Raw genomic sequence first — 19139 nt, 5'->3', positions numbered from 1 at the left:
TTTTCTTTAGTGTGACACAAAGAGCAAGTATGAATAACAAATGCAAAAGCTTGTCTTCAGTTTGTTCCTGAAACAGTAGTGGAGGTATCAAAAGTATCTGCAACAGGGCGCAGACTGTGAGTGGATGCTGAGGGCAGTATTGACACTAAGGAGGAGTGCCTGGGTCTTACCTCTTCTCTGGGCAGAGGGTTTGGGCAGGCACCCCCAGCCCATGGTGCATCCTCATCTAATCAGGAGGTCTCCTGATTAGAGTGGGAGCCCAGGATGTGAGTGCCCATTTAAGTTATTGCTTCATATTGTGAAGGTGAGTAAAATGGTTCCTCTGACCCCAAAAAACAGCATTCCTTCCCCAGTGAGAGGCTTTCCCTACCCAAAAAATATCCGACAGTAAGACTGGAAACAAATTCTTTACACTGTATTTTTACCTCTTTTATTTAGGCTTTGACTAGAAATGTGCCAGCATTTTTAGGAAAGACAACAAGCAGACCATTTCATTCTACTGACAGTTTGATTTTTGCAGATTTCTGCACTCTTGGTTTTTTACAACACAAAAGAGTTTGGATTTTTTTCTTAATCTTGTAATACCTTTTTTTCATGACAATTTAGGAGTTTTTCCTGCCTGCTTTTGGGTTTGGGTTTTTTAAAAATAAACAATCGTTCTTGGCTTTTTATTTTACTTTTTTTTTTTTTTTGTGAACAGCACTTGCCCACCTTGTCCTGTAGAAATTAAATCAGATGGATCAGAGATCAGCTGAGCTGGGATGGGGTATATTCTTTTTAAATCTGCAATACTCATGTAAAAGTAAAACTTTTTTTTTTTCACAGATCCTATGAAGACACTGCTTGAAGTGTCTAAGTAATTTTAATCAGAGGACTTGTCTGAGTAGTGATTATTTTTTGCATTGAAATACAAGCCTAACTTACCTAGAAGAAAACATTCTGGCTTGGCACAGGCTTTGCTAGGCTGTGCATCCAAAATCTATTTCTTTCAAGATCCTTTCCTTCTTCATAGTTCAGAATTGCCTTAGTGCATGCTCATTTTTTGAAATGCACCTGCCTTGATTACACACAGGGAGAGAAATTTTTAGGAGGCAACCTTGATGAGCCACCAGTATTGGCTTAACTCTGCTCCTGCTTCTGGTAAGCTACAGAAATTACACCATTGATTTCAATGAGAACAGAATTAAGGCAACTGTAAGTTCCTTCTGGAAACATAACCCCACACTGTTAATCAAGTGTATTTATCTACAGCAGTTAATAAAAAAAATTCCAAAAGATAAATAATAATAATCAAGTCTGCCTGCTTAAAAAAACCCATAAAATCCTTTGAAATCATGTAAAATAAAATCTGCTTTTTTTGTAAACAGGCACTACTGAGTAAGCAGGAATTCACAGTCCTATCTGGACGTTAATTGTACTTGAATATTTGAATGGGTATCGGTCATAGGCCTAAAACACCTAAATACTTTAAAATACATTCATAAATAATCATTCTTTATACATCATAATTATACTTCCCACACGTCAAAAACAGACTTTTGTGTTCCCCAAGAAGAAAAAAATGAAGGATTACTTTTGCTTTAGGCACAAAAAAGTAAAAATGAAGAACGGGCACCACCCTTACGGGAGTGCATGGAATGCTACCAAATTGGTCTTTATTTGCCTTGGGTTTTTTTTTTTTTACAAAAGTTTTAAATATAGGTTCATATGTAAACACTGTGCATGCACTGAGAGTTTGATCCTGGCCCGTTGAAATCAATGGCAAATTTCCCATTAACTGCAGCAGTGCAAGGTCAAGCTCCGTGTTGGTAAGGTGTGTGCAGGCCTAAGTCATTGAGGGATTCAGGAAAGCAGGAGCCCAAGTACTGCTTTCAAAACCAGCTGCCAGCAGAGTCAGACTTTGCGCCGAACACCTTCTTGCACATGTTGGAGTTTTCCTGGTGGAGAGGGTATTCATTCCCTGCCAGCGTGGCTGCCTTCCCCCTCCTGGCAGTGTAGCGCCTGCCAGAGGGCAGGCTCTCATACTTGGTCATGTGAGTCCTGCAAAGACACAGCACCGGGCTCTGGCATCAGCAGGTTTATGCAGAGCATGCACCCTGTTACAAACACCTTGCACACAGGCGAGGTGGCCCTTCCACAGTGAGCAGACATAATCAGCAGATGTTCTAGTAGCTGCAGAATGGCAGACACTGTTTTCTTAGGATTTCCTGGAGATTCTCAAGGTCTTTAAATCCTCCCAGGTTTTTAACCATCTTTTGGATGAGAAAAACCTGAATGGAAATCTGGCACAGGCTCTGCAAATGTTATCTTCCTTAGGTCTTAGCAAATAGGGATTAGGAGAGAGCAGTACACCCAATAAAACCCATTTAATTACTATTCTTCGGCTACTAAAAAGTACCTTTTTAACCTTCTTGCACAGTTGTTTAGTTTTCAGGAAAACTGGTGCTTTAATAAAGTATGATAGAACACAATGGCTGCAGGAGTACCAGACCAGGTACTTTTGTTGACACAAGTAAATAGCAGATGATAAAGAAAACTTTCCACTTCAGCTCATGAAGGCTTTGCGCTTCCTTTCTCAACAGCATAACAGAGAACCACTTCTGGCAAAGCCTGAGGTCACCATCAGAACTGATTGCACATGAGGGCACTACTGTCCCGCCACTTACGTTAGTTCACTTGCAAAATCAAATTAAAGAATTGGACTGAAGTGCACATTCAGAGCTGATCAGTTGTGATCTTCAGAAAGGCTATTTCTGAATCTCAGGGGTAAGGGACAGGGAAGAATGGGTTAGCAGAGAGGTCAGTGCGTGTAACAGCCTGCACTGCACCTGATCATGTTAGACTGGAATTTGGCCTCAGTGGTTAATTTCGTGTCTATGAAAACCAAAGTTCCAGCAGCTGGCTGGAGGACACCTCAGAAAGTGTGTGCTCTTAGTTCTTACCTGAATGGAGAGTCCACTCTATCCATCTGCATACAGACCAAAAATGGGTACTGTGAAAACTGTACCGTGGAGATGAAGTCTAAAGCTGTTTCTGTTTCCAAAGTGGTTTCCATACCAGTTTTTACAAAGAAGGAATCCACCTCGGTGTTACCAGCTACAAACATGGCTACCCTACAAAAAAAATTAGACATTACAGTTGTTTCAAAGCACATTAAAAAAGAGGAAACTGAATTACAAACAGTCCTACCATACATACGTAAAATGCATACATGCCCTCAAAAGAGCCTGTTCTTGATGTACAGGTATATAAATTCACATGAGACCAGTGGGAACTGGTTTTTATTATCCAGGTGGAAAGGAAAAGAGAAATACAGACATTCTCCCATGCACATAACTATTTAATTCTATTTATTTAATTGCTTATTTCTAACTCATCTACTAGGTCTTTTATATTTAAATTCATCTCATTGGTGCTACCATGGCTCAGAAGCCTGAGCTGAATACAGCTACAGCGTGTGCTGGGAGTATCTCACCGGTTCTTGACGTTGGTTTTGGATTCGCGGTACCACAGGCTGAACTCCATCCCTCCGGAGATGTCGATGGCCAGTCCACCCATGAACTCCGCACTGGCTGTGGGCCCAGACTGCAGCTGGACTTCCTGGAGCCATGGGAAAGCACAGGTTACTGACTGCAGACCTCAGAGGTCTCCTTATTCCCTTTGGTCCTGCACTCACACCACTTGTCATTTTGCAGGAACAAAAAGGAATAGAGGGATTTTCTGAAAGGATGGACAAAACATCCTGATGCACCTCCCTCGCTCAAAAATGGGATGAAGCTACTACAGCAAGGCACCTTGCATCCTTCCCCCTCTCCCCTGTGTGCCAGCTGGCATAATTTCTGCACAGAGTGTCACTGAAGGGAATATCATGTTTCCAAGAGCTACCACACAAGCCCCACGGAGGCTGTGACAGCAGTCCAGCTAAATCAGATTGAACTCCTTGCTGGAAGCCCAGCACAGGTGCAGTGCAGCACCCCTGAGCAGACCTGTACTGGCTGTAGGAGGCTGCTGCTTGTGTAGTGGCTCCAAATCCACCATATGACAGGAGTTATGTCTTCAGTGGCTAGGTGGCCAAACACATCAGCTAATGCACCTTAATTTGCATTTAATGCATTTTCTATCAAATATCAAATGTGCTTATGGCTTCATGAAACTTGCAAGGCTGGACTGGCCAGACATCCATAAAGTCAATTTCGGAAGTAGTAATATAGCTCAGGGTCATGGCAGTTCATTCCTTTTAAGGTTTGACACACAGCCAAGATTTCAAGCTTCACCCAGCTTGGCAATCTAGCTCTCTTTATATAGTTGTCCTGCTTCCCTAAGAACTAGTGGATTAAGTCACCATTTTAAAAGAAATATTAATTTGGGAAAAGCTTATTTTGATCATGTGCCTCACATACAAGACACCTTCTCCAGTCTCACAGATGGTTTTCTCCCTCCTCTCAGGTTTCTGTGCCTGTGGTATTCTCAGCACCTGTAATGTTGCAGGCCTTTATAGGACATGTGGGAATGTGAGTTTCCTGCCCCTTTTTGATATCCATGCACCCTAGAAGCCTATATTCTCTTCTTAGCTATTCGGTACTCCAGTGGTTCCAACTAATGCTGTCCCAAGATTTAAGAAAGAGCAAGAAGAGAGTCAGTCTAGCTTCCTAATCCCTACAGCAAGGAGCAACATCACGGAAGATTTTTATTCAGAACATTAAAGTTATCTGGCTGTAATCGAAGACTCGAATAATTATGGTAGCTGTACATGGTTACTTCACCTTTTAGGGTAAGTTAATTATCCTTGAAATTATTTCCTTGACAGAACCAGCTTGGCAGAGCCATCTTGGCAGTCAGTTGCTGCTAAAGTGGGCTTGAGATTTAAAGAATGCAGTGGGCTGGCTGTGGCTTATAAATCCAGCGTGACCCCAGCAAGTGTGGTCATATGATGTTCTGATTTCTTATTTTCACCCAAGTTAAGATCATGGATTGAAACTGAAATCTTCCTGAAATCAAAGGGAGTTTTATACTGACTGCAACTGGGGATAAAATACTTCCCTTGTTGGTCTGTTTAGGTGTGGACATAAAGCTCGTTTTACTTTACTTTACTTTACTTTTAATTGGGACTGGATTGGTGGATAGCTGCTAATGAGTGCGGAGGTAACAGTATACATGCTGGCAGAGATATGTAAACACAACCAGAGGAGCAGATATTTTTAGATGTATTGTCAAATTGCACCCAAGAATATTAAAGTAGGCTGGGTTTACAAAGGTTGCACAGTTCAAGACTTAAATGCTACCTAGAATTAAGCTGTATTTGTCACTGAAACCAGCAGAAAAGCTAAGGAGCACTTGTCTTGTGTTTTACTAGCTCATCTATTTCCTTATTTATAGCTCAGCCCTGTCCCTCGTCTCATGTGCAATTCCAATCCAGGCTGATGGGAGGTGTAAATCACAGGGACCCAGCCTCCTAAGGAGAAGTATTTTCCTTTGCTTTCCTATTTTAAGTTTTGTGTCTCATTTGCAGTGGAAAATGTGACCCAAAAGATCAGAATCAGTCATTTGTTACTGTTTCAAATGCTGAAATGTTGAAATGTGCCATGTTTCAATAAGAAAGTGTCTTTATGTACTGCAATCTTACTGTAGCGCAACACAGAGATGGCTGCAACAAGCACTTCTCTGGGAACTGGCTACCTTCCACTGGGGTCTGGCTTTCAAGTGGCTTCGCTGACCTATTAATACAGTATTTAATCTCCCTGGGCTTCTAGCAGGTGTGTTGCCTAGGAGAACTATTAACACTGCTGAACTTTAATGCAGGTGACTTAGGAGTCTCAAAAACAGTTTTGAGAGCTGTGTCTTTTATAGCAGGGATAGAACTTGTGGTTATTCTTAGCCCTCAAACAACACTGTGGCCACATGGAAGTGGCAAAACCATGTCAATGTGCTGTTGAGTTGGAGTGTAGCTATAAGACCTTCTTAGAAAGATGGGTTGTGCTTAAAAGGCAGCTCAGCCTAAAGCTGTGCTAAATAATGCTTTAAACCATTCCTGCCCTTGTGTGGTGTGGAGGTAAGACTGCTGCCAAGGCTTCCAAAAAGGCAGAGACTGACTGAAAACACTGCACCCTGAAATTGTTAAAAATGGCACACAGTCCCAGCCCTGGCTGCCCCAGACTTTTGAGAGGTTCTCCAAAGGCAAGGAGTGGAGAATTTGCTGGCGGACAGAGCTCTAGGTGTGCCCAGCCAGCTGATTCAGCCAGAGTATGTCTGGAGCTTCGTGCATGCACAGCAGTTGGAAATATTTAGTTCTCTAAATGCTCCCTCTGCTCCAGACTAGACATGATTATCTTTCTCACCTCTGTGGTCTGTTTGTTAAATAGGTCACAGTAAAGTTTTTGCCCATAATCTGCGTGTGAACTGTAAAGCACTGTTGGAATGAGCTTTAGTTAGCCAATTTGGGCACTACTTGTGAAGCTCTCTGGACTTAAAATACCATTAGAAGGAGCTGAGCTGGTTTCTGGATGGAGAAACCTATAATGTGCAGAGGGTGTTTCTGTGTAATTTTGAGCAGAGTGGATTGTCTCATCATCTACTTTTGGCATTTTCTTTAGCCAAGAATTAAACGGGAAAAGCCAGAAGTAAAGTTTGAGACTGAGTAAAGTTTAAGATGTTTAGTGAGCTGAGTACAGCTGTCAAATCCACAGGTTCTAAGGAGATCCCAGCTTGGGAAGAGCAAAGATATCAAACCAAGTGCTGACCCTGCACTTCAAGAGAGATGTCTAGATTCTTAGTCCTCCAATAACACATTATGTAGCCAGTTATATTTATATGTGAATCTATTTAAGCACAAAATTAGCAAATAATTTGGGATGACAGTTGCATAAAAACCGTGTAATCCTCATTTTAATTCCTTGTTTTGCCTAGAAACAAACAGTTGAAATTTGGACCTCTTAGCATTGCTCTTTGAAGGATAGTTCTCTGATTCATTCACCTGACAATTATTGCCTAACTGGACATAAGGTCCCTGGACAACTTGTGAAGAGGAAAACTTAGGTGGCCACATGGGATAATACTGTATTTCAAGAAACTGTGGGAGGGGAGGTCATATCTGAGAGCAATATGAGCTCTCAACAGGAAACTCTGTTGGATTTGCTTTTGTTAAGTTTCTGTTTTATTTTCTAGAATATCTGTTCTCACCTTTGTTCTAGGTTGTTTTTCACGTAATTTCATAATGGTTTTAATACTCATGACTTTTCTATTGCTCTCCTAGTAAAGATAGCCTATGTAACACTGGTCAGGTTTATCAGCATTGAGAATAAAGAAAATAAGGTGTCCTACAATAGCAGTGTGGGGGAGGAACAATCTGCGCTTAAGAGACAGAAAAAGAAGCAAATAGTGTGCTGTTAGTACCTGTAAGAAATCTGTGAGGAGGACAAGTCCTTTCACCACATTCATGGGATCTCCAGTTGCCGAGAGCATTTTAGACATTAGATCACCATACCCTTGGAAAAATGTCACTGGCCTGAGCTGGAAATCGAACAGAATGGCTGACATGCCAGCAAAGGAGTCCAGGTTTTCCTCGCCTTCATCAGGAGTTGCAGCTATTATGGACTCCAGACCCTGAGCTTCGAGAACCACCTACGAAGGAACAGTAGTGATACAGAATCAATGAAAAAATCCTGCCTGATTCAGACTATTAACAACACCGCATATTTTCTTAATGTCTAAATGCCTAATTCTAATTTATGTAGTTGTAGTGGAAAAGGTATGAAGTTAAGACTTAATGGAACTAGGAAGAGCACTTAGAAAAACAGAAAATAAAATAACCTCATGCCATGTTTTTGCCCTTTAGGTGCTGAGCAGAATTTACCCACATGCAGATCACTATCCTGAGACTAGTTTTCTTCCAAACACATTTTCCTTTATTCATAAAACTATTTTTCATGGACAGCTGGGAGGAAAAGCCAGTGATGTTCCACTGCACAATTTCTGTCCTGCATAAATTTAGGAGAATTATAATACTGAAGGTTCTTGCCAATATTAAGAAAAGTCTAAAACACAGATATTGAAATCTCTGTGATTTGTACTTTTGATCTACTCCTTGAATTTCCATTCTGCAACATACCCAAAGTGGGACCCGATTTTACAAACTCACAAAGCTTTTATTGATTACATCAGATAAAGCAGCATAGGCTTTACATAGACACAGACCACGATGTATCATGAAGAACAAAACACTTGTTGCTTTGTTTATGGCAAACATATGCCACATTGTGGGGTTTTCCCCTGTTATTTGTTTTCCCTTGTTATTGGCTTCTTCTCTGCCCAGTGCAGCAAACCTTATGGTCTTAAGCATTAGCTGAATTGATTTAGAAGCTGTAAGAAAAGGAGCACATACTGGCTAAGTTATTATGTACAGTGTGGCAGTTACCTGGATGGCATGAAGTTCAGTGCTTCTGTCGAAAACACGGATGTTCATATTACTTCTCCGTAAAATGCCAGAGCCAGAGTAGAGGATGTCGAGGCTGTATGTGGATGACACATCAGGACCACCTTAATTAGAAAAGAAAGAAGGTACCTGTGACTACACTAGTGGATTAATGAAATGTTTGGGAATACAAAGAGGGTTCAAAGGCAGTCTCATGGTAACATACGAGTGATATATCCAGTGTAGGCAGAGGAAGAGCCCATCTTGGAGAAGCGATCATAGTTATGGGCACGCATGTCCTTCAGAACTTGCCGAACTGTTTTGCTGTGGGATTTCAAAACAAACAAACAAAACTATTTTTGAGATACAAAAATGTTACAGTACCAAATGTATTACTTTTTGGTAGAAAGATCAAATTTGAGAGAGGGTGAATCTCCCAGTAGGAAAGAGAGTCTCCAAAACCCTTACCTTTTCCCACTAAAAATCTGCCCTAACCTGGAGTCTCTCTTTCAATTTCAGGTACTCCCTGCAGTCATAGGAAGAAAGGCAAGCAAAGGTCTTGCTTGAAAATTAATTGTTTTAAGAAGAAGATATATATTGATTATTTTTGTTCTCAGACTGTGATGTTTAAAATTTTTCCACATCACTGGTTCTGAAAATATAAAAGCAAGGGACCCATTGAGAGAAGTAAGATCAACAGAAGACATTTTTCACAGTAATGCAAGTCAGATGCCCAATTATTTTTTGTACCTGTGAAATGTGAATACCTATTAAAATAATTATATTGAAATTAAGGGATTTATTCTGAAATAACAATACAAGGGACATAAAAATAAGATATCCTTTTATATTGTCCTTAAGTTTTAGTAATTAATGAGAACCTGTGTGTTCTTTATAAGAAGGCTGTATTTATTTACACTGAACTTAATGTACCTTGAAGGCATTTCAAAGCGCAGTATATCTTGGATCATGGAGAGCATGTACTTGTTCATTTCCATAGGCAGTTCCCCAATGGAGAGCAGGATGTTTTTCACTTCCATGTAGGATGGGTTACTGTTTAAGATGATGGCAGCTGCTGTGGTTCTCACTGTCTTTTCATGGACTTTGTGAGTCTGGTGGTAAATCCTGTTCATTGTTTCCTTCACCTGGTCAGGAAACACATTATTCACTCAGTGCTCATGCAGATGACTGGGCAAAATACAGGTCAGAATCTCGTTTATAATGTCAGCTTAAGTTTGCTTAGTTAACTCCATAGCTAAGGCTAATACATAAGGATATATTTTCAGCATCATATTTTTCATGGTCCTTTTGGAATGTTGAGACATGTATAGCTCAGTGACCACAAGGACAAGTGGGACATCTGTTATGTTCTCTCAGCCACAGACCAAATACAGCCTTACACACTCGTTTTCAAAGCAGGGCTGTAAATAAGTAGCAGCACTAAGAACAAATGTGGCAGAAGTAAGACAGAGATTTTCTTGACTGTTAAGGAAACAAGTACTTTAAAAACCAAGAATCTTGTTATTTTAATTTTCTAGATAGTGCCCGTGATGGCGTGTCCCTGAGAAGACTGTGACACATCTTCGTTACATGGGAGTCTGTGGAAAGCCACGTAGTCCCACTGAATGGCCTCCAACATGCTCATTGCAGAGCAGCACCCTGACAGCCCTCAATCCTGATGGCCAGCAGCAGGTATGAAATGGAATGCAAGGTAATGCAGCAGAGGCAGGATCTCTTGTCCCACTATTTTCTATGTCTTTTCCAATTCTTGGAGGCTGCAGGCTAAAATGCAGCTATTTTACCCTTCTCTTATTTTGTGTGCTCTCCCTGTGTGAAAGCAGAAGAAAGAACAGGGGGCGCACAGGTGCCCAAGTGCTCCCTCTGGCGAGCAGAGCCCGGTTTCCCCGCAGACTGGATGCCACCTTTGGTGGCTGTGTGTGCCCTGGAGCTGAGGGCTGACTAGCACGTGTCCACCAGTCCATTCCTTGTCTTCAGCATATTGACTGCACTACACAGCTTGGTGCCATCAGCAAACTTACTGAGATTGTACTCAACCTCACTATCCATGTTGCTGATGACAAGAAATGAACTCTGTTGATTCACCCTTTATTTTTAATACAGTCTCTTGCACTTCTTCTCTTGGGCAGTATATTTTCTTACCTCCTTGGTGAGAAAAGAGGGATCGTATCTCTGTAAGACAGTGGCGGCAAGGCTGCTGATGGGCCCTTCCCCTGACTCAGCATACTTCAGAAGCACTGGAATTGCTTCGGGAAGGAGCGCGTTCTTCAGTGCCAGCAGGTACATCTGCACATTGTCGTCTTTCTTGGCCTTCTCCAGTCTATTTAGAATCAACCTTTTGGCTTCCACAACCGCCTAAGAAAATCAACAGCACATTAAATGGTGATCATAAACCTCCCTTTTTCCCCTTGCAGGAGTAGAAGGGGCAGGGCTGTGTTCTGGCATGTTTTTGTGGCACAGGGTTAGCAAAGGTTTCATTTGTACGTTGATGCCTTTCTTCAAGCATAACCAAAGTGACTGCAGCCAGTGACACCTGATCCAAAGTTTTATCACTTGCCAGCTGCTCCTGACCTGTTTCAGGTACTTCACAGGTCTTCCTTGTGGGGCCAAGAAGTCCCCACAAAAAAAGGCAAGGGAAGTGTTCTTCAGTGCCTCATAATATAATGTTATAAAACTACTTGGCAATTAACAAGGAAAATTAAAAGGCCCTGTTCAGGTAATTAAAAGGGCTCTGTATCTTTTCAGCGGTGTGCTGCAGTGCTGAACAACACAGATCCAGCAGCCTTGTCTGATCATTCTCATCCTCTAACACCAGCATCTACTTAGTTCATGCTCAGAGCAAAAGCCTTCCTCCTTCTCTGTGTGTTTGGGGCACAGTTGAGTACTTGAATCAATGAATTTTCTTCACAGAGGTGTTTCTCTGAGGATATGCAAAGCTTTTGAACAAGGTAGCACAAGCACTGCTTCTGCTGACGGGTTTAGCCATAGAAATGGGAAGAGACAAGATTAAAGCCCAAATCTGACAAAGTAGAAGTCATTATAAAAAAAAATACAATCCTCTATCAAACATAGGAGTTCATGGACTTAAATTAAGTGGGGAATCTGCTTCCCATGTCTGTCATGCTCTCCCAGTAACATCACCAGGGATCAGTCCCATTGTGTTTCAGGCCAGAATTTGGGCAGCAGTGACCATCAGATACTCACTGGCAGCTTGCAGCCTTCCCTGTCACACAGCTTTCTAATGAGCGCTCCCATGACAATGACAAGAGTTTCTCTGATTTCTTGACTGGCGACATCCCCCTTGAACTTCTCCTGTCATGCAAAAGCAAAGCTGTTTAGTGTCTCAGTGTAAACATGAAAGCCACACTGCTGTGGGTTCAATAGGCTCCCTCACTTTCTTTGAACATTAATGCAATGCAAGGGCAGTGATTATCACAATGGCCAGGGCCCAGACTAAGCACAGCACAGCTCTATCATTACATATATATTACATATATATTACATATAATAACTCAGTGCCATTTTCACCTTTAGTTATATTCAGTGTCTCAAGTAGATTCATTTGGGGAAAAAAAAGGGATTTACAATTCTGATTACAGGACTTGCATAAGGCAACAATCAAACAATCCTCAAATTATTTTCCTAACATTCAGTATTATGTTTCTTTTTCAAGTAATGGATTTTGGAAATATTTTACAAAGTAAACAGACTTTCAGTCTGGACCTAGGAATGTTTGTTGTTTGCAGGCTTTATGTTAATAGCACACTTACTGGAAACCCTGGAAGGCATAAAGAAAGGAAAATTTGAAACAGCAACAGCTGTTTCTTCTCTTCCCCTTTGACTGGGATGAGGCATAAGAGTATTAGCTCTGTTGTATTTGTTTTGTCCTTGGGCTTACAGTTAATGATTTCAGGAGTGTTTCACTGGGGCGAGAAGCAAATCCACAGGCATACAGGAACCTCTCCTGCAGGATAAAAGTGCTTGCATCCTTAAAGTCAAGAAACTCCAGTACGGCCTCCAGTGATTCTGGGGTCTGAGCTGAGGTTACAGCATCCACTACCTGTGGACTACAAAGAAGTGCAAATTAAATGAACATATCATTGCAATGAACCAGTCAATACTGAAAAGACTTGGCTGCATATTGAGAGAAAGAAGCTAATGTACTGAAACAGCTCTTCATTGCAAGTAAGAGAATCTTTTACTCTTGTCGGAAAAAGTGTCCCTGAACTTTCACCTCAAAATGGTACACAAACTCATATCCATGGATAGTATTTGAATTTATGCAAATAGGAGACCAAAAAAAGTATTAAAAAACCCAACTATCACAAGTGTATTAAAGTTTACAGGAAAAGGTTGTACATATAAAGACGTGTTTTAGTACTGCATGTACAATAACACATAGAGAAAAGGCTTCTTTGCTACCTGAGTGACTCTCAGGTTTATCTCCATTGCTAACAACTGCTACAATTTATTTGAAAGATCCCGACCACATGACTCAGAACTGCTTTTCAACTCTCAAGTTTCAGTGTGCATGCTGTTCACAACCAAACTCTAATACTGGGACAATTCCTAGGCATCAATGTTCCCCTTCTTTGTTGTATTTCCTATTGAAGGAAACAAATGGGAAGTCAAGAGCAAGTTACAGAGTGTTTCAGAACAACCATTTGGTTTGAGAACCTTTGGCTAAACTACAAAGCATGTTGGCCTTGCACTGTAGATCCAACTCTGGTGGCTGAAGGGTGTACTGAAAATTTATTATTATACAAGAAGAAACATAACTTCAAAAAAAATCCTTTTCCTGTAGACAGTACTGAACACTGGGTTTGCATTGCAAGGACATCACCAGTAGAACTCAATCTCTTTGTATGCAATTTGCCCTTCTGCATTTTTCAGTAACTTAAAACTTTTAAAAGTTTGTTCATGGTAACTTACAGAAATTCTTTATTTTCACTTTTAATAATTTTCAGTATCTCCTCTTTCGTAGCTTTTCTGATGTTCTGAATAAAGGACAAAAAGCTTTTTGCTGCTTCAGGTTTGGAAAGTTTGTCAGGATGCATTTGCTCTCTGATGCTCTGCCAGTGCTCAGAAAGCTGCAAAACAATTCATATTATGTCAAATCTTTCAGATTGTGGTTTCAGTTCTCAAAATCATAGTAAATAAATCCAGATATGTAGGCCAGCTGTTGCTCAAAGTATCTGAAATCCAACAGATTGATAATCCTTTAGCTCAGTATTAGGTAATTTATGATATCCCAGCACAAATATCTTAGAAATCTTTCTACAGCTGTCTCTCTTCCAACTCTTTAGTATTTTCCTGATGTTGTACATGACCTTAACTGCAATCTCTTTTGCAACAATAAAATTTATTTATACTGTAATTGGAATAAAGGGAATTCTTTTCTCTTGCAAATTTACTATGCTTTCTGGTGAATACAGTGTTTGCCTTATGTTCCCATTTTTCCTAAGTAGATTTTTTTAAAAAAAGGGAGATGCAAATCCCCAATTCACCAATTAATCATGTTTTCTGAGAAGATGGTAATTTTGGGTTAGTATAGAACAGGATTAAATGTCCAAGAAGTTATTCTCATTTTTTATTCATAAACTTTCACACAAAGGGATTTGTAGCTATTGTACAAAATGAAAGGTAAGATGGTGGTTGCTGTATTTATTCCCACACCACATTTTTTACCTGAATGAGCCAACATGGCAGCAAAGCACTCATATCTGTCCTTCCAGATACACTCCCATAAGAAACTGGTGCCAGTATTTTGACCTTTCTTCTCTCCCTCGCCTTTGCCTCTGTTATCTCAAGTTATCGAGAACATTCCTTGATGAAAACTAGGCTGTTCTTTGCAGCAGTCTTTACTGCCATTTTCCTGAGTGGGAAATAACAGTAGCACCCATCTGACCTTCACTAAAATAGTTCCCCTCTGTGGATTTTGTGTTGGGCAATAGCACTTGAACCTGCTGGCAATTAGAAGTATCATTCATCAGTACAGAGTGCAACTTCTGTTGACTGTAACAAACAATAATTAGGCAACAATGATTGAGACATAGGATATTTCCTGTGGATTAATGACCAGCTGGGAGGAGCTCATGTTCTGAGGCACAGATGGGTCTTTTAACCTCAACTGGTAATTAGTGCCTAGCACCAAGGTCAGTGTTGCTATTATTAACTGAAATTGGACAAATATATAGGTCACTTTTATTTCCCCTGTTGAAGTTGCACCACAGTCCAGAAAAAAAAAACCTCTAACCTCATTACTCCTATATCTTCTCCTGTGCAGAGCCCAGCTGTGTGGGCTGTTCTTAGTCAGTTTGGCCCATCCCCTAGAGACAAGCAAGGTGAGAGAGGCAAGCTGGAGCCATCTCAAGAAAAAGAGAGTGGAGACCAAGCCTTCCTTTTGGGGGTGCTCAGGAGCAGCTGCATCTCCTGCAGTGACCATGGCATTAAAAACACTGTTCACAATTGACTTTTCTGAGGGCCCTCATTCTCTTGATGTGAATGTCAGGCAGTTTGGATTTAATAACCCAAACATTCAGGCACAAGATCCACACTCTTCCACATGCCAACTCAGCATGGACACAGACCTCTGTTTCTCTGACAGAGATCAGAACAGAGGTCTTGTAAGCACTCTAGGAAAACTCCAGCCAAACCAAGAGGTTCTAAACCAATCAGGAGTTGATTTTGAATGTCAGTGCATGACAGCTGTTTACCAATGTACAAAAGGTGGCTGCACAAGACAGAACAAACCCACCTCACCTTCAGAAGGGGCAAGAATCTTTCCCCATATGAACCATGAGCATAAAAGAGTGTAAGATACATGAGCTCTTCTGAAAAAAACATGCTTTATGTTGTCTAAACACAGAAATCTAGGTCTAATTTTAAGTGCAAACATTTGCCATAACCTCAGAGAAGCTAGTGCTGGTGTCTGGCAAATGAGGGTAGTAATGGTTATTTTATCAAATTCATAAAGATAGAGATAAGACCTGTTACAATTTAAAAAGGGCTTTGAGAATGTAAAACTCTAAGGCATAGCATGTCAGCAGGGCATTAATGTATACTATGAAATATAAGTACCATATGCTATGTTGCTGCTTTGGATACAGTGTTCTGTTTATAGAGCCTGTCTTTTCATAGCAGTTACTGAAAAATACAGTGAGAAAGCAGACTTCATTCTCCTCGTGCCATTAGCTTTATAATGATATAGCTCAGTCCCCAGGCAGTGCTCTGGAATTATACACTGTGTTTGCTATCTTGGTCTGAAAAGTATAACTGTTATGACAAACTCAGTCCCAAGTGACAAATTGGTCAGCACAAACATCAGCAGGCAGAGAGTCAGGGAAAAACCACCTGCCCCTACTCTGTTTAGAATGCCTTCATATTCCCTGCTCAGAACTGCTCCAGCACACATGCAGCATAATTTCTATATTCCCCAAATATGTGGTTTTGGTCTTCTCTGTGGCTCCACAAGCATTAGACAAGAAAAATTATTACAGTGTAATGCTACTTCCGATAGCAAAAGTTCCAATACAGGAACATATTTGTGCTCATAAGGAGTATCTCTGGAGGACTAAAATTATGTGTGCTAAATAGAAGCTATATCTTGCTTATCAACACCAGAGAATAATGATCCTTAAATTAATGCTCCCATTCATTCCTCAATGGTAATAGCATTAATACTGTTTGCTAACAGTCACTGTAGTAATCTATTTAGTTTATGATGAACATCACTGGTAAAACAAAACATGATGCATTTACAGTGCCATGCTCTTAGCCTTCAGATGTCTTAAATATAAAAAAGCAAGGCAATGTTTTTCCCAGGGAAAAATGATAACATTACCGGACTTCCCAAGAATACTAAAGCCCCATTCTATACTTGTAAAATACCTATAAAATCCTTTAAACAAAAGACTTCCTTGGGGTCAGGTAGTAAGAAGAGGTTAAATATACTACCAACAAATGCTTATCCTGCCTGAGGAATGGCTAATTAACTTGAATTCCTAGGAACAGTTCAGCTCCTCCACGACAGAACTGTTTACAAACACCAGTTGGCCATCTTAAAATTAATTTTCCATCCAGAGGAAATAAGCTTCTGCCAGCTCAAGGCTGGGATAAAACAACAGGGTGTTGCATTTTCTAGTGATCTGGAGAAATATTGCAGTCTTTAAAAGAGAGCAAAAAGGCTGGTACTTTTAGTGGTAGATCTTACGACACTCTTGTGGGGTGAGCACCATTGCAACACTTCCGTACTCCCTACTCCAGGGTGTATTTTATACTGCTGTGCTGGACCTGTCCTAGTTCTGCTTGGACAGAAAATTTGCTTTCACACTTGTCCTGCTCAGCTAAGCAACCCGATGTCCAATGAACCTGTGTTTACTTACTGAAGGGCACTTTTTGCATTCAGATTTCACTGGCTCTGCTTCCAGGGGCATGGCAACATAACTGGGGTCCAAGGTCTTGATCACACCAGTGACTTGCTTTGCAGCGATCAGTCCCATCCCAGCTTGGACTGACTTCAGTTCCAGCCTCTGCCTGTACATCCACACAGTGAGGATACCATTAGAGCCCAACCATCAGCACAGAGATGCAGAAATCACACCAAGAGGAAACAAAAAACCCCTCCACAGACAAAAATCTATAGAATACAGACTGATTGAAGTCTTATTTTAAAATGTTCAGAACATGGCTAGTCTGTGGGGTTTTTAAGGTAACACAAATAGCTGATACCAGCACAATTACTGCTAGAGTTATGTGCAATAAAATACCTGTATGAGAGACTTTCTAAGCACAGATTTACAACACTTGATAAACAGCCTTCAGTACCCACATACATTCTGAAATGTTTCATATGTTTGTTCTTAAAAGATCTGGAAAGTGAGATTTTTGAATGTACCTTTTCTTTTAAATATCTACTGTTTCTGAGATGCCTGAATCATTTATCTTGTATGAGTATCTCCACACTTTCAGTGCTTTGGAGTCTGCAGTCTAACACAGATCTAGGTTTCACTGTTGTTTCCTTTCTTTGCAGTAGATTTTATTTTCCCTACTTCCAAACTCTCACATGCTGGAAATGGAAATCCATCAGAAGTATTTCTTGAGAAATGAGAAGACATAACACCTATAGCAGTAATGGGTAGATTGAAAGGGTTTGGCCAATTCCTGCTGTTTCCCGTTAACTTCTTATGAATGCCATTCTTTATTATTCGCAGTGTGGTAGAACCCTTAATTGAAGTTTGACCTGGTACCTGGCACAGTTGGACCAGTATATGGATAAAAAAGAGACCTAAATCCTTACCTGGAGAGTTCACAGCCTTAGATCTCAATTCTATAAGACCTACATATTTAGCCTGACTTGAACCCCTAGTCCTGCTACCATCAATGACAGTCCAATTGCCCAACTTACTTTGAAACTATTTTGGCACCTGTTCTTCGTCGGTAATTCACAACGAAAACGAAATTTTCTTCTGCCTTAATGGATTTAATGAAACTGTCTTCCAGCACATAAACTGTAGCAGATGTGGCTTTTGTACTGACATCCAAGATCTGAAAATAATTTTAAAATAAAACAGAAAGAGGGCTATTCAACAAACAACAAACAGGAAAAGAGCCCGCCATTCCAAATGAGGGCAAGACTTGTAATGAAGTAGAGCTATATGAGGAAGGTGCATATAGACTGGCATCTCAAATTAAGCCTATGAACCAGGTTTTCAAGTATTCCCTCTGCAGTAAGAAGTCACTCACTTCCACAATATGTGTTTCAAATTCAGTATGTAAGACGGTAAAAGACAGCAGGAGCAGGGCAGGAAGCTATGGAGCAGGCTGCAACTGAGAAAACACCCAGTACTACATTTAGTTTAAGATATGCTTTAAATAAGACAAGAATCTTTTCCAGAGAAATGTCTTGTAAATGAGATTGTCATGCTGACACTCAGATCAAACAAAATGGCTGGCTTTGCTTCTTGTTTTGTAAACAAGATGATGTCTTTGTGGTAAGTGTGAAAATTGGGAACCCAGTCATAGTGTTAAAGCAGTTTTATTAAGAGAGTGTGTGCTGTCTTTGTACTTCCGTGAGCTGAGAAAGGTCAGTTTCTGATGCAGAGAATCCTAGTGCCTTCAGCAGGTATCCAGCCTGCCCTCAGTAGTGACTACTCAGAAAGACATTTACTAACAGTGGAGGACCACTAGGGCTGTAGTAGGGCTTCAGTTACCTCTATGGCACATCTCCTGTATTACATCTGTGCATTAGGGAAGCCTTTGACCTTCCAGGCAACAATGGAGCCTAAGCAGGCTCGATTCAGGAGTCAGAATCTTGCCTGGCATTTACAGCAGATGGTGAAAAGGTTGCTATTATCACTATGACTGCATCTGTATCAGCTGAGCCTAAGTGGTTTACACCACAGGAGAATCCATTCCCTGTTCTCTCCATGGGAACTACATATGACATTTGGGCTAGTAAAATTCACATATAGAATTTGCTTTCTCTGATGCAAGAAGGACTTCTGAGAAGATGAGTAGTAGAATATATTTTAAATAGAAAGAATATATTTTATTTTGTTAAAGAAATCATACCCGGCTGTGGCTGGTAAATCTTTTCTTTTCTATTTCACAGGAGTCCAGGTCTTTTATTTTAGTCACTTGATCTTGCCGCACGTGGTAAGTAGTACTGCATTTCCCAGAAATGTCCACCTTGGAAAAAAGAGTTAGATTAGGA

General features: G+C 40.6%; 1 protein-coding gene across 3 annotated transcripts in view; it reads right to left on the bottom strand.

Moving 5' to 3' along the window:
• Nucleotides 1-404: 404 nt before the first annotated feature.
• MTTP (microsomal triglyceride transfer protein) overlaps nucleotides 405-19139 on the bottom strand; it is a 30798-nt gene continuing 12063 nt past the window's right edge. For all 3 annotated transcript variants that reach the window (XM_053940981.1, XM_053940982.1, XM_053940983.1), the window contains 14 exons: nucleotides 18998-19114; nucleotides 17832-17971; nucleotides 16810-16960; nucleotides 13358-13515; nucleotides 12324-12492; nucleotides 11630-11737; nucleotides 10568-10780; nucleotides 9341-9552; nucleotides 8634-8731; nucleotides 8411-8532; nucleotides 7390-7617; nucleotides 3476-3600; nucleotides 2943-3113; nucleotides 405-2040 (listed from right to left, as the gene is read on the bottom strand). In XM_053940981.1, the coding sequence (XP_053796956.1) occupies nucleotides 1872-2040; nucleotides 2943-3113; nucleotides 3476-3600; nucleotides 7390-7617; nucleotides 8411-8532; nucleotides 8634-8731; nucleotides 9341-9552; nucleotides 10568-10780; nucleotides 11630-11737; nucleotides 12324-12492; nucleotides 13358-13515; nucleotides 16810-16960; nucleotides 17832-17971; nucleotides 18998-19114 (2181 nt within the window). In that variant the 3' untranslated portion in view covers nucleotides 405-1871. The remainder of the gene's footprint in view (nucleotides 2041-2942; nucleotides 3114-3475; nucleotides 3601-7389; nucleotides 7618-8410; nucleotides 8533-8633; nucleotides 8732-9340; nucleotides 9553-10567; nucleotides 10781-11629; nucleotides 11738-12323; nucleotides 12493-13357; nucleotides 13516-16809; nucleotides 16961-17831; nucleotides 17972-18997; nucleotides 19115-19139) is intronic.

The sequence above is a fragment of the Vidua chalybeata genome, chromosome 4, assembly GCF_026979565.1.
Source record: "Vidua chalybeata isolate OUT-0048 chromosome 4, bVidCha1 merged haplotype, whole genome shotgun sequence".
In the NCBI taxonomy this organism is placed as follows: Eukaryota; Metazoa; Chordata; class Aves; order Passeriformes; family Viduidae; genus Vidua; species Vidua chalybeata.
The sequence above is the reverse complement of the archived record's forward strand: the minus strand, read 5'-3'. Positions and strand labels throughout refer to the sequence as shown.